General features: G+C 36.4%; 1 protein-coding gene across 1 annotated transcript in view; it reads right to left on the bottom strand.

Moving 5' to 3' along the window:
* Positions 1 to 13,598, bottom strand: part of ADAM17 (ADAM metallopeptidase domain 17) — a 48,363-nt gene that overhangs the window by 4,520 nt on the left and 30,245 nt on the right. The window contains exons 9-15 of the mRNA XM_036748928.1: positions 12,848 to 12,992; positions 12,569 to 12,657; positions 9,072 to 9,224; positions 6,138 to 6,337; positions 4,955 to 5,058; positions 2,103 to 2,237; positions 1,694 to 1,824 (exon numbers count right to left, since the gene is read on the bottom strand). Of these exons, the coding sequence (XP_036604823.1) occupies positions 1,694 to 1,824; positions 2,103 to 2,237; positions 4,955 to 5,058; positions 6,138 to 6,337; positions 9,072 to 9,224; positions 12,569 to 12,657; positions 12,848 to 12,992 (957 nt within the window). The remainder of the gene's footprint in view (positions 1 to 1,693; positions 1,825 to 2,102; positions 2,238 to 4,954; positions 5,059 to 6,137; positions 6,338 to 9,071; positions 9,225 to 12,568; positions 12,658 to 12,847; positions 12,993 to 13,598) is intronic.

The following is a 13,598-nucleotide window of genomic DNA, read 5'->3' as shown; positions in this document are numbered from 1 at the left end:
TGTGGAAATACTTACCGAACCAATCTCCATGCATTTTAAAATTTGCTTCCATTATATGCATAAGCATGTATGTATATACATACTGTATATACATGTGTGTAAGTATATGAGAGAATGTGTTTGTGTGTATTTGTGTACAAAAGTATCCATGGAAAATGAAGGGATTTTTTCCTGGCTTAAGTAAGCAGAATCTTGATTCCAGAAGACCAGTGATGAAACATGCTACCCCCCTTTCCTGACAACAAGATGGACGATTCAGTGTGCAGAATGAGACATACTTTGGCCATGGCAAATTCAGGAAATTTGTTTTACTCAACTATGCAGATATGCTATAAGAGTTTTGCTTTTCTTTCTTTTTCAATGGGAGCGAGAAAACAGATTTTTGTTAAATGAAAAAAAATTAAATCTATAAAAACAAAAACTAAGTTCATGGACACCACGCTAATGAAAAAGGAAAAAGAAAATTAGGTCACCAGTCCACTTCTGCTTCATTTAAAGTAAGCAATTTTATGCTATGCTATGATGTAAAATATACAGTATATAGTATGCATAAAATATAATAAAACATCATATATATCAGAGCATAGGATACCACAGTACAATCCAGTATATACCATAATATAGAACAATATATGGCAAATCATAACAGAATATCACATATATAGTATGGTATGGCATAATAAAGTATATTATCACATGGCACATATTAAGCCAGTGTGGTCAGTGACATCACTTTGTCATGTTGTCGTGCAGCCATTTTCGGTAGTGTCTGACTCTTCTGTGATCCCATTTGGGGTTTTCTTATAAAAGATACTGGAGTGGTTTGCCATTTCCTTCTCCAGCTCATTTCATACAGGGCGTCCCTAAAGTCTAGACATGTAGGAAATCTCATTAACATCTCATTAACCATTTCACTGAAGACCCGGCGTTGTTCAGCAACTTCTTTTTCTGGGGATTGCTAAAGGAGAAGGTGTACTCGATGAAAATCACAGATGCATCACACTTGACTGAACGCATAAAACGCTTTAAGAGTGAATGTGCTAAAGATAGCAACATGGAGTTATTGCATCGAGTTTACGTGAATCTTGCAAAGCGCATCAACCTCTGCATCACAAATGATGGAAATCTTATTGAAGATGTTATTTGTTAATATTCCAATTAAATAAAATGTTGTTGAAAATTTCATTCCTTTCATTTCTTGAAAATACGCATTGTTGCCTGTGTGTCCAGACTTTAGGAACACCCTGCAGATGAGGATGCTGAGGTAAGCAGGGTTAAGTGACTTGCCCACGGTCACACAGCTAGTAAGTGTCTGAGGCCAGATTTGAATTGAGGAAGATGAATCTTCCTGATTCTAGGTGCGGCCCTCTCTTCACTGTACCACCTAGCTGCCATCGCTTTGTCAGAATGAATGACATTATGCCAGCTTAATATGTCATTTACCACACTATTGTTATATATCACTTAATTTGCTCTGACATATTTGATGAATAACAGAAAATAGAAAACAAGATCGATCCTATATTATATAATACGTTATTGTGCATGCAGAATAAGTCAATTAGCACACCAGTACAGTACATGGCTTATTACCTAAGCATAATAAATGACGACATTTCTAAGAAATGAAAATTTCCATTCTACTTGGGGTCACCAGATTGTTTAAGGACATGTGCAGGACATACATACTTACATTCATGTCACAAAATCCCACAGTACAGGGCTTTCCTTTCCTCAAAAATAAGAAGTTATTGTCAGCATCAAGGTATGGAACACATCGGCCAGATTCATCCCTACAGCACACTTTGCAAGAGTGGTCAGTTTCTAAAAGAGAAGACAGTGCGTGTCACCCACTGGAGCTTCCAAACAGTACCAATTTCTTCTTTCTTATGGTGTTAAATCATATCCGATTAAGAACAAAGCACAGAAGTTCTGGGGAACACTGCTGAAATGCTATTTCCTAATTAACAGCCTTTGGCTTTGATGATCTTGCCAATTTACACCTTTGGTTTCTCCTTCCTCATTGCCTCCAGAAGGTCTGCTGAGTCAGAACCACTTTTATGCCATTTTTAATGGCAAGAACAAAAAGTTGTTTCGCTCACCATTACATGCACAAGACTGGAGATTCTTCTCCCTCTCACAGAAGGGAATACACTCTCCATCTTTACACTTTCCTAAATCCAAGCAAACAGTATCATCTGCAGCATTTCCAGGAGGGGGACATTCACTGCTGTTACCTACAAAGGATTAGAGAACAGATTATGCTGGAATAAAATATTTCTTTCATCCTCCTACAAGTCCATCCTACAAGTACGTGATCTACAGGTACATGATATAGTCTCTCCCATGAGAAATGAAATCCTATAAAAGGCATGACTTGGCTTACCCAATGATCTAATACCTACTTGATTTCCTCATCTGTACAAAAATAAAGACATCTGCACTTCCTCTGCCTAATAGGGTTATTGTGGGGAAAGTACTTTGCAAACCTTAAAGTGCTACAAAAATGTGAGCTGTTATTATGTCAAAAAGCTGATCCATGAATTGTGCAGAAGAGCAGCACAGAAAAGTAAGCTTCTCATAATTCAGCAGGATCCACCACACAAACAGTGGCTAACTATAGAAGAATCAACTGTGCTATTCCCAGGGCTCGGTTGGGCCACATTTTCAATATAATAGTAAAAGCAGTCAGGAATATTTTCTGAGAGTGCCCTATGGAAAGATATCAGACTTTAATGAACTGGACCCTGTTTCAAAGAAAATACTCTGAGGTTCATTTTAAAAGTCTGAACGCTCAACAGCAATTTCTCCTCCTTCCTGAACTACATGCTGCATTCATTTGGCATTTTGCCACACAAAGCTGCAAATGTGGTCTGTCTCCTCTAATGCTTCTCGAGGGTTGAAGCTCTATCATGTCTGTTGTACATTCCCAGTGCCTGTGCCTAAGCACAGGGCCTTATGTATGGCAGGTATGAGGTAAATGTTTGTGGTCATTAATAATAAAAAACAATGAGATAAACTCAAATGAGGCCAAGACTACAGAATCTGCAGATAAAAGGGGACTCAAACAGCAGAGAATGAAGACGACAAGAATCACTTTCTTCTCTGGCTGTGCTACGCTGCCTAAAGTGACAACAATGAGGACCCTCACGCCACTTATGGTGAGTATACTTTAAAAACCCTTTCTTGAAGCAGTCCTGCACAGCGGTAGATGGGGAAATATTATTTCATAAACAGGTAACAGGGACTCCAGGGATGACAAGAGGGTAAGCAGTTGACCTAACACTGCATAGCAGGAAAGTGGCAGAGACAGAACTGAAGCCCAAGTTTCCTGACTCCAAATCAAATGTTCTTTCCATAACACCATGTGCCTTTCTTACATATAAGGTGGAAACTAAAGTGCCTGAATTAACCAAATTCAGTTGTTATAGATGATTGGTTTAGGACATAAGGTTTTTCATTCACAGATCCCCTTTTAATGATGAAGTCCCTCATCATTAGGGATGCCTAGAACAGACTGACATCCCTCAAAGTCATAATTATGAACCTCTTTCAGCTCATATGAAAAAAAAATGTACTCCTCAGCTTGTCTCTGTGAGTACTGCCAGCATTTAGCAGTGCCTTGCATGTTGTCAGTGCTTCACGTTTTACTGACTGGTATATACAGCTTTTTCAAAAATTATTTTTCATTAACAAAAGAAAAATCCATAACCACATAAAATTATGAATCCTAACCAGCCTAAAAGCTATTCACAATTTACTAAAAGTGAAAGCTCAATGAAAAGCTGCAGAAGTTCAAAAGCTGCTTTTTGTGGTGGCCAAGGACTGGAAACTGAGGGGATGCCCATCAATTGGGGAATGGCTGAACAAGTTATAGTATATGAATGTAATGGAATACTATTGTTTCATAAGAAATGGTGAGCAGGCTAACTTCAGAAAAACCTGTAAAGACTTACTTGAACTGATGCTGAGTGAAGTGAGCAGGACCAGAAGAACATCTTACACACTGTGCAATAACTAACTTTGATAGACTTATCTCTGCTTAGCAATGCAAGGATATAAGACAACTCAAAATGACTCACAATGGAAAATGCTATCCACATCCAGAAGATGAACCATGGAGTCTAAATGCAGATTGAAGCATACTATTTGTTCTCTCTCTCTGTCTCTCTCTTTCTTCTTTCTCGTGGTTTCTCCCATTGGTTCTAATTCTTCTTTACAACATGACTAATGTGAAAATGTTTAATGTGAAAATATACATAGAGCCTGTATCATATTGCATGCAGTCTTGGAGCGGGGAGAGGGGAGGGATGGGGAGAAAATTTGGAACTCAAAAATCTTATGTAAGTGAATAGTGAAAACTAAAAATAAATACATTTAAAAAAAAAGTAGTTCAAAAGCTAGCCAAGTGACAACTCCCTCCTCCTTCCAAAGTGTACTCTCTGAATCTGGTGGAAACATTATGCACAGATTAGACAGCTGAAGACAGGGTACAAAAGTGCTATAGCTATGAGGGCCCTGGATGAAGAATTCCATTTTACTCTGAATGAGGCAGGCATAGAAATATTCATACAGTCCAAAAATAAAATTTTCTTATTGGTTGTTTTGCTGTAAAGCTGAATTGTATATATGAAGTTCATTAGAGTACTAAGGAGAAAGAACTGTTGCATGCATTTGTACCCATGACTTTTTTCATAAAACTGGATGGGGAGGTGGGGGGTAGGAGAGGCTATATGATTTGAAAAGTGACACTAAGCAGCTTTTTCCAAAGATTAAAAAGAGATGAAGGCTCATATAGTTAGAAAACTACCTTAGAAGTAGTTCAGGAAATCCTTGCTAGAATACTGACACAGTGTGTATGAACCATTTTTTAAGTGAAGAATGAGCAAATGCCCTAAGAATGGCACACACTGTTTGGTAATCAAACAGAAAGAAAACTATTGTGATGAAATACCTGTACAGTAGGATACGCCTTTGCAGGTAGCATTAATGGCCTCCTGGCACTTCTTCTCAGCTGTCTCAAACTGACAATTTTTACAGCAAGGACTATTTCTATCGCTGGGAGAAGAGCATTCGATGGGAAAGTTAAAACATGAATAGAAGTACATTTTCAATATTAAAATCATTTCTTTATCACAACTGAACCTTCTGCAACCAATATGCTCTATCCTTTACAGACCATCTCCCCAAATCCCTGTTCTCCATTACTGCACAATCACTTCTGCAACATTTCAGTTTGTTTACTGTCTCGAGATTTGGCCTGACTGTGGCTACGTCACTCTCCACACTTCTCTGCTAATGAAGAATGCAGCAGAGAGGAAAAGCAGATAGTTTAACGTAGAATCAACAAGACTTAGGTTCAAGTACTCCTCCACATCTTGGCAGTGCAATCCTATAAAAGTCACTTGTGACTTGTATTTGTGCCCAGGCAAATCTTTAAGAATATAAGTTGCAGAGAAGGTACTAATCTGGATCAGTAATAAGAATTTCCTCATGAGAGTCTTGTATATGAAATCAGACATCAGCAAAAGCATACTGAACATATAACATATCTTTCCATATAGGTCAGCATTCTTAATTTTTACTGGCTTAACAAAATTATTAAAAGACCAAATCTTATGAGATTTACTTGTAACTGCTAATCACCTAATGTATAAGGCTGCTGATTTTTCATCACAATGGTTTATTTAAATAGCTCTTTATATGCTTAGCCATCAATTATCCACAGGTTTTTTTTTAAATATTTCAAGATTGTTTCCCCCTTATATTTGGCCAGGCATTAGTTTACTAGTTGGATGGGTTGGGAAGGGATAAAGGATGGATTTAATGTCCTTGACCATGTTTCCAAATTGAGTCATTGTTTTACACCCCTTTACTCTTACATTAGAATGGATGATCTAGTAATCTAAAGTAAGCTATCATTGCAAAATCTTAAAGATTGAGAATCATTACTCTGTCCAATAGAAGTATATTACACAATTAAGTCATTACTATGAACCACATTTTAAAGATTAGAAAATTGAGAGGCAAAGTGGCTATCTTTAACATTAGCATAAGGCCACCACCATTTTCAGTCTCATTCATTTATAGTGAGCTACAGAATTTCTAATCAAACTATATGGTTTAACAACACTCACCTACACTGAACTCCTTTTTTCAAGGTACAGTTTGTATTGCAACAGGTGTCATTGTTCAGATACATAATGCCAGGATCACATTCTTCTCCTTCATCCACCCTGGAATTCCCACACACATTGTTGTTGCGTTCTTGAAAACATTCCCGAGCCTTACTTTCAATAGTTTTGAAGATGGATTGTTTACTGCAGTTTGAAAACATCTTAAAGAACACACACAAAAAAAGTCACATAGGCCAAAATCATATCATAAAAGTTCATTCCCATGTTAAAATACATCTGCTTCTTTTACTTAGTGACTACTGTCTTTCCTGTGAAACTTGCAATAAGATACTGTCCCAGAAGGACCAAAAGGCTCCTAATGTTACTTCTAAGTACCATCTGTTTGGAATTCCAACCCCTTCCTTGCCCCCAACAAAGGTGTTGAAAGGTTAGGTTGGATATGGTAAGTGCTTCTTTAATAAGAGCTTCAGAGGAAGGCAAACTATCATTATGAAATGTAAATACGTCTTGCCCCTGCTGGTCAACTACCAAGTACATAGTTCAGATATGGGTGGAACTAGATCAGGGTACAAACCTGGGATCCATGAACTTGTATTCACACACACATGCATATGTATATATGTATAGATAAACACATAGATAACATTTATAACATTAATATATTTTTATATTTCAATATAATTGGTCCCCTTTGTAATCCTATGTATTTTATTTTGTGCATTTAAAAACATTATTCTGGGAAAGGGTCCTTGGGCTTTACCAAAATGCCTAAGGGTTCCATAACACAAAAAAACCTCTTGACTAGATGGTCTGTGACTCTATGATTCTATGCAGACAGGACTATGCCCTCAGTATCAGTAGAAAGGTCTTTATCACCATATAATCAGGGGCCCTGGAAATCTTCTAAAATTAAGGAGTTGAGAAAACTAAAACCTAGAGAAATTAAAAGTGACTCAGTGAAAATCACAGATGGTGGGTAAGAATGCTAGGATACGAACCCTGGGTCTCTGACTCCACATCCACACTAGTATATTATACGAGAGAGAGAGAGAGAGAGAGAGAGAGAGAGAGAGAGAGAGAGAGAGAGAGAGAGAGAGAGAATGAGAAACAAGGTAAGTGACAGTCCCTTTGTACTCTGCCTGGATAGACCATGTCACATAGTCCATCTCACCAGGTATTAGTAAAACCTATGAGGTTTCAAAGTTAGAAGGAATATAAAAGCAGCATTTAGAACTGGAAAGAACCTTCCTACACTGGCACCAGAGGCTATTTATATTCAACCATTTCATTGGGCAGAGCCAGAGAAGTTAAATGACTTGCCCAAGGTCACAGAGATAGTAAATGACAAGGTTTAAGATATGAACAAAGGTTCTCTAACTACAAATCTAACCATACCAAGCTGCCTCTATTATGAGCTTAACAGCAAGCCGATAGAGGAGGTGATACAGGTGTTATACACCAATTTTAAATATTAGAAAACTGCAACTCAGATAGGTATTCTTTCCATCTTTGTATCTTTCAAAATCATGGGACTTAGTCATCTAATACAACTCTTCCCACTACTCCCCGTTCCCGTAACAAAAAGAATTCCCTCCACAAACTTCTCTCCTTGATGTGGGATTTCTGGTTCGCCTTACTATACTTTGTATACTTAACTACACTTTGTATAAACATTTGAGGCCATGGAGTGCTTTCAGTTTGTAAATTTCTAATTCTCTCTACTGCTATTCTTTTTCCTATCTACTAGAGCTAATCTTTTTGGTATCTGGTTCAGCGGATAAACTCAGGCAGTTTTCTCTCTTCCCTTGCTCTTCCGTCATTTCAGTCATATCTGACTCTCCATGACCCCATTTGGTATTCTCTTGGCAAAGATTCTGGAGTGGTTTGCCATTTCTTTCTCCAGCTCATTTTACAGCTGAGGAAACTGAGGCAAACAGGGTTAAGTGACTGCCTAGGGTCAGTAGGTGTAATAGCCATTAAGTGTCTGAGGTCAGATTTGAATTCATGAAGATGATTCTTCTGATTCCAAGCCCAGTGCTCTATCCACCGCATCATCTAGCTGCCCTTCTTCCCCTACCTTTACAGTTTAAAAGATCCTTTTATTAGATTTTCAAGAATACAGGCAAATACATTTCAGGTGCATTTCATCCTTGGCCAAGAGCTTGTCATTTCTGTAATTTAAGGCATGGTTCAGAAATCATGGGTCACTCGAATCTGTTTCAACATTGTCTCTGGAATTTTTCAACAGAAAGGAACATGGCAGGTGCCTTGTATGAGGAACAGTGGATAGCAATCAAGATCTTTATGGACAGCTGTTTATTAAAATTTATACACTGTGAATTTTTAAATAAAAAGACATATTTGGGGTGAATATACGAATCAAAGAATTCCAGAGATAGCAGGGATCTCAGAGGCTAGCTAGTATAAAATTTACAAGAATCTTTTCTATACTCCACAAAATAGCTGGTTATTCAGTCTTTTACTGGAACTCCTTAAATGCTAAGCTAAGAAGTCTATAGTTTATTCTAGAGGAAATAGGAGTCCACTGAAGATTTCTAAAAAGGGCAGTGACATGATCAGATCTATTCACTAATAAAATTATTTTATATGGGGAAGGGATTGAAGACCACTTCTACAACTGTTTTTCTATAGAGCTTAAGTATAAAAACAAAAACAGAGGAGAAAGAGTCCAAGAAACCTTACTTTTGGTTATTCAAATGCTTTAAATGACACCTTTAATTAGATAACCATATGAGATCCCAACATGCACTCCTTTTTTTTTTTCAGAGTGGGAGGGAAATTGAAAGGTTGAGTTCCCTCCCCTCCCCACCTTTTCCATCCTTAGGCAAGGAATACAATTTTTAGATTCTTTCCCAATGATAAAGCAAGTTCTCTCCCCTCATTAGTAATATGAGAAAATAAAGGGCCACATACCTTATTATTCTCGTGGTCGCCACTCACGGCTATTGGATACATAACATATTTTCCTCCCTGATCTTCATTTGGGGCACATTCTGCTAAGCCATCAGGATCATGTTCTGCTCCAAAGTTGTGTCCCAGTTCATGAGTTGTAACCAAATCGGCTTCCTTAAGGACAGACAGTGAAAAGAATGTGCTATAATTTTCCAACAATAGATTGTATTTTGGCAATAAGGGCCAAGATTTATGTCACAAATACACTAGGACAGAATCATAACAGAGTACAATTGTTGGTCATCACCAGTTACTGTATTCTATTCTACTATTAGACAATGCTAGTACTATAGTGCTTCTAATTCATATAGCTGACTCATTTAGTGGAATTGTAAAAGCTTAAGCAAAAAAGATAAACCTATGACCATGGCTGAGTTGGAACAAATATAGAACTCATGAAGATTAAGGTGCAGGTAGGCCTCTTAAGGTACTGGGGATTTATAATGTACTTATCAATTTAAAAAGTGACATGATTATTATTAGGGCCTATAATGTCATGATATACAAGGTCATGATGAATCTAGGAATAACTGTAAAAAATAACAATAGTAAAATTTCAGTTCACTTTTCCATAAGTAACATAAATATATCAAAAGGTTCTACTATACAACATAAAGATTTTAAGATTCAAAGTAATATAACACTAAAATAGAAGGAGAAGTAGGTTTAAAATCTGAGGACTTGGGGGTTCAAATCCTAGCTCTGCTACTTAATACTTATATGACCTCGGGAAAGTCATTTCCCCTCTAGGTTTTAGGTTTCTCCTCTGCAAAACAAGGATGAGATTACTTATAAATTTACTTTTATTTGAATAGCCTATAATCCTTTGATTTTGAAAATCAACACCAAAAACGCCCCAAAGTAACATTTGCGGAACAATGGTATGTCATTTGCTCTTCAATTCTTAACCCTATTCACTGATCTATTTTAATAAAGTAAGTCAAGAATTTTAGTAACTAAAAGTTCCTTGACAAAGAAAACATTCATACTCTAAAGAGGTCATAGAATTATACAACTGTTAAGAGGCAAAGAGGGCCTGTGGAAAGAGATCTGAATAGGAGTCAGGAAGATGTGGGTTTCAACTTCCCAGCCCCCTTTAACACTTCTAGGTCATGTGACCATGGGTAAATCCCTTCAGCTTTTGGAACCAGTTTTCTTGTCTGTAAACTGAGGATAATAAAACCTGTAATACCTACTGCACAAAGCTATTCTTAGAGTCGTGTGAAAGAATATATGGAAAGCATTTTCACAATCCTTAAAGTACTCCATGTTGCCTATTACTATTAAAGTTCACATAGATTTTATAGGGGAAAATAATAAAAACTGACAAAATATTACACTGTTGTTGTTCAGTCAATTTTTAGTTATGTCCGATTCTTCATGACCCCATTTGGGGTTTTCTTGGCAAAAATACTGGAGTGATTTGCCATTTCCTTCTCCAACTTATTTTACAAATGAGAAAACTAAGAGAAAGAGGATTAAGAGTCACACAGCTATAAATGTCTGAGCCAGATCTGAACTCAAGAAGATGAGTCTTCCTGACTCCAAGCATGGCATCCTGCCCACTACACTACCTAGCTGTGCACCCTATCATTACATATGCAAGTTCAAATCAAGGAAAAAGGATTTTATATATAAAAATTTCAAGTGATTAAGGAATTTTAAAATAGGTCTGTTTACATACCTTGTATAAAGGAATCATGTGTTTACTTAATAGAAAAGCCTGACTTAATTGTTGTAATTGCTTCAAAAAATGAAAACAAAAGCAAATACACTTATAAAACAAAAGAGCTTAAACTTTTTTTCCAGATTTGTTTCATAGTGCAAAACCACAGGAAGATGACAACAAAGAATTACTTGTTCTATATGTTCTATGACAAACAAGAGCAGATTCGAGGTTACTCTTAAATTTGTCCTGAAGTAATTACTATACCGCTGTTGATTATGCTGTATATGAGAAAAGGTGAATGAAGTAACATACTGGTCTGAATATAAGATAAAATTAAGTATAGCTTATGATCAATGTTATTTTTTCAGAATACAGGGTGTCCCAAAAGACTCAATATAGTTATAAGGCATTAAAGCTTTTAGAATTTTAGTATAGTATACTAAAGAGTATATTTACTTTTATACTTTCAAAGAGATTTCATTTAAGGGGTATAATCTATTAATATGCCATTCAATTAATCTGATACATCCATATTGGGAAAAATATTGCAGTGTTCTCTAAATTGTATGATCTGATGAATCACTAATAAGACAGACATTTACAATAACCTCATTTCATACTCATGTCAGAAAAAATGGTTTTAAAAAATGTGGTCCACAGTCACTCTAACAAATGATTATGAACAGATTATTGATTAAATAATAATATATTCCTTTATGCCATTAAAAAAAAAACAGAAAAAATGACAGTGCATATGACTAGGAAGAATTAGGACTATTCTTACTCTAAGACCTACTGACTAAGAATCCCAACTTTTCAGAACATTTTCGTAACCTTAAGTTTCCCTAAAGTAAAACTAAAATGTCTGAAAATCTGCAAATAAATTCCCCTCATTAATCACTGAATCAAAGAACGCGATAGTGGCAAGCCTCCCTTTGAAGGTCTTCCTAAAATTTAAATCACTACATATATTACGTAATCTTAACTTTTGAGGATCATCCAGATTTCAAACAGCTCTGCTACAATTCAGCCAGTACTTTCCCCCAAATATGTAATTTCCCTTTTAAAAAACTAGCAGAGTTGTCAAGTCAGAATACTAAAATAGAACCCCAAACTGAATTTACAAGAACAAATGTGAATAGTTAATACAGGGTTTGGTATCAACACAACATTTTTTACTTAAAATATTTTCTATTTACCAATGATAACTAAAAATATAAATTTCAGGGAAGGTATGTTACGGAACTTCAAAGTCAAATTGTGTTATTTTTAATTGTGGTGTAGTACAATTTATCAAGCACTTTATTAGCATTATCTTTTTTTTAAATCCTCACAGCTCCTTGTAATGAAGTTAAAACAGAAATTATAATCCTCATTCTACAGATAAGCAATCAGAGAGCTAAGAAAAGTTACTATACTATTTGCCCAGGATCACATGGATAGTAGGTGGCAGAACTAAGACATGACTCTTCAGACCCCTAAGTCCAATGTTCTTTCTACTACATATGGCTCTCACACGCCCATTCAAAATTAAGTTAATGAATGATGAAGGAATAATATAAGACAATACAGGATTCCAATCAAACTTTGTACTAAAGACTAGTGGGATGTCAAAATGTACTACCTAGAGCACATCACTTGAAGATGGAAGTAAATCTGGAATACAAGTCAGGCTTGAGCCCTTTGAAAAAACACAACTCAGTGTGCTGGGTTTATGAATATCTGTGACCTATAAAGTACAGCATTTATCATAGACTAAAGTATTTTAAAGAACCATCAAGACACATACCTTTGTAAGGATGGTTTTACCATAATTTTTTGTGCTGGTCAAACCACTGTTCAGAAAGATGTTCTTTCTCCCAACTGAGCTATAATAAGCTAGAGAAAAAGGGGGGGGGTAGAAAGGAGAGAAGACAAATTGCTTATGGAATACATCTCCACACACCTTTCCTCTCTCTCCCTTCCCTTCCACTACCCCACTTATGCTCCAGCCACCCTGGCTAGCAATACCGAAATCATATTATCATATTCACCTGGGAACTGAAAAAAAAAAAAAAAAGAAACTTACCTTTTGGACAGACACCTCCATGACTGTTTGATCTGGGAGATCCAACGTATGCTAATCCAAGGGTTCCCATATCAAAATCTTGATATGTGAAAAGATGCGCAAGGCAAACTTTTGATGCATCCTCAGCTATATCAAAGCTGAATTGCTTTAAAAAATTAATTAGATACAAAATAATATCAGACTAAAAGATATCGTTACTAAACATCCCCAAGTAGTTCTTCATTACTATTCACAGCCCAGCATCACAACCCACCAATTGCTCCAGCAGTTTTTAGCCAATACCTCCATCTACCTGTCTGAGCTTCAACCAGCTGTACAAGTGCATAAGACAAAAGTATTCAATATGATGCCTGACAGGAAGATATTAGAGTAAAACAGCGCAGCAACTCTTTATAGATATTCAGGGCTGAAGCCCTAAGGTCTGATGACAAGGAACCCAGAACAAGAAGACACTGTAATTCTCTATTTTAGAATGTCTTTTAAAGCTGTCCCAGGGAACCCTTGCAAAAAAGGTTCCTTGAAAAGAAAATCTTGTAACACTACTTTATCATCTTCAGGCTAGCTAGAAGACATATAATACTACTACACCAAGAGTGATGTTCCACAGGGGAAAAAATAACGCTGATAAATTTCCTGGTAAAATATAAAAACGCTTTTAAAATATCTGGTTTTTGTCCAGAGATCAGGTTGCCAAACTGATAGTATACCCCCATGAATGTTATTAACTTGCATTGACCCTCACCTTTTTTAA

This window comes from Trichosurus vulpecula, chromosome 3, assembly GCF_011100635.1.
Source record: "Trichosurus vulpecula isolate mTriVul1 chromosome 3, mTriVul1.pri, whole genome shotgun sequence".
Lineage (NCBI taxonomy): Eukaryota > Metazoa > Chordata > Mammalia > Diprotodontia > Phalangeridae > Trichosurus > Trichosurus vulpecula.
Note: the sequence above shows the minus strand (reverse complement) of the source record. Positions and strands in the feature narration are given on the sequence as shown.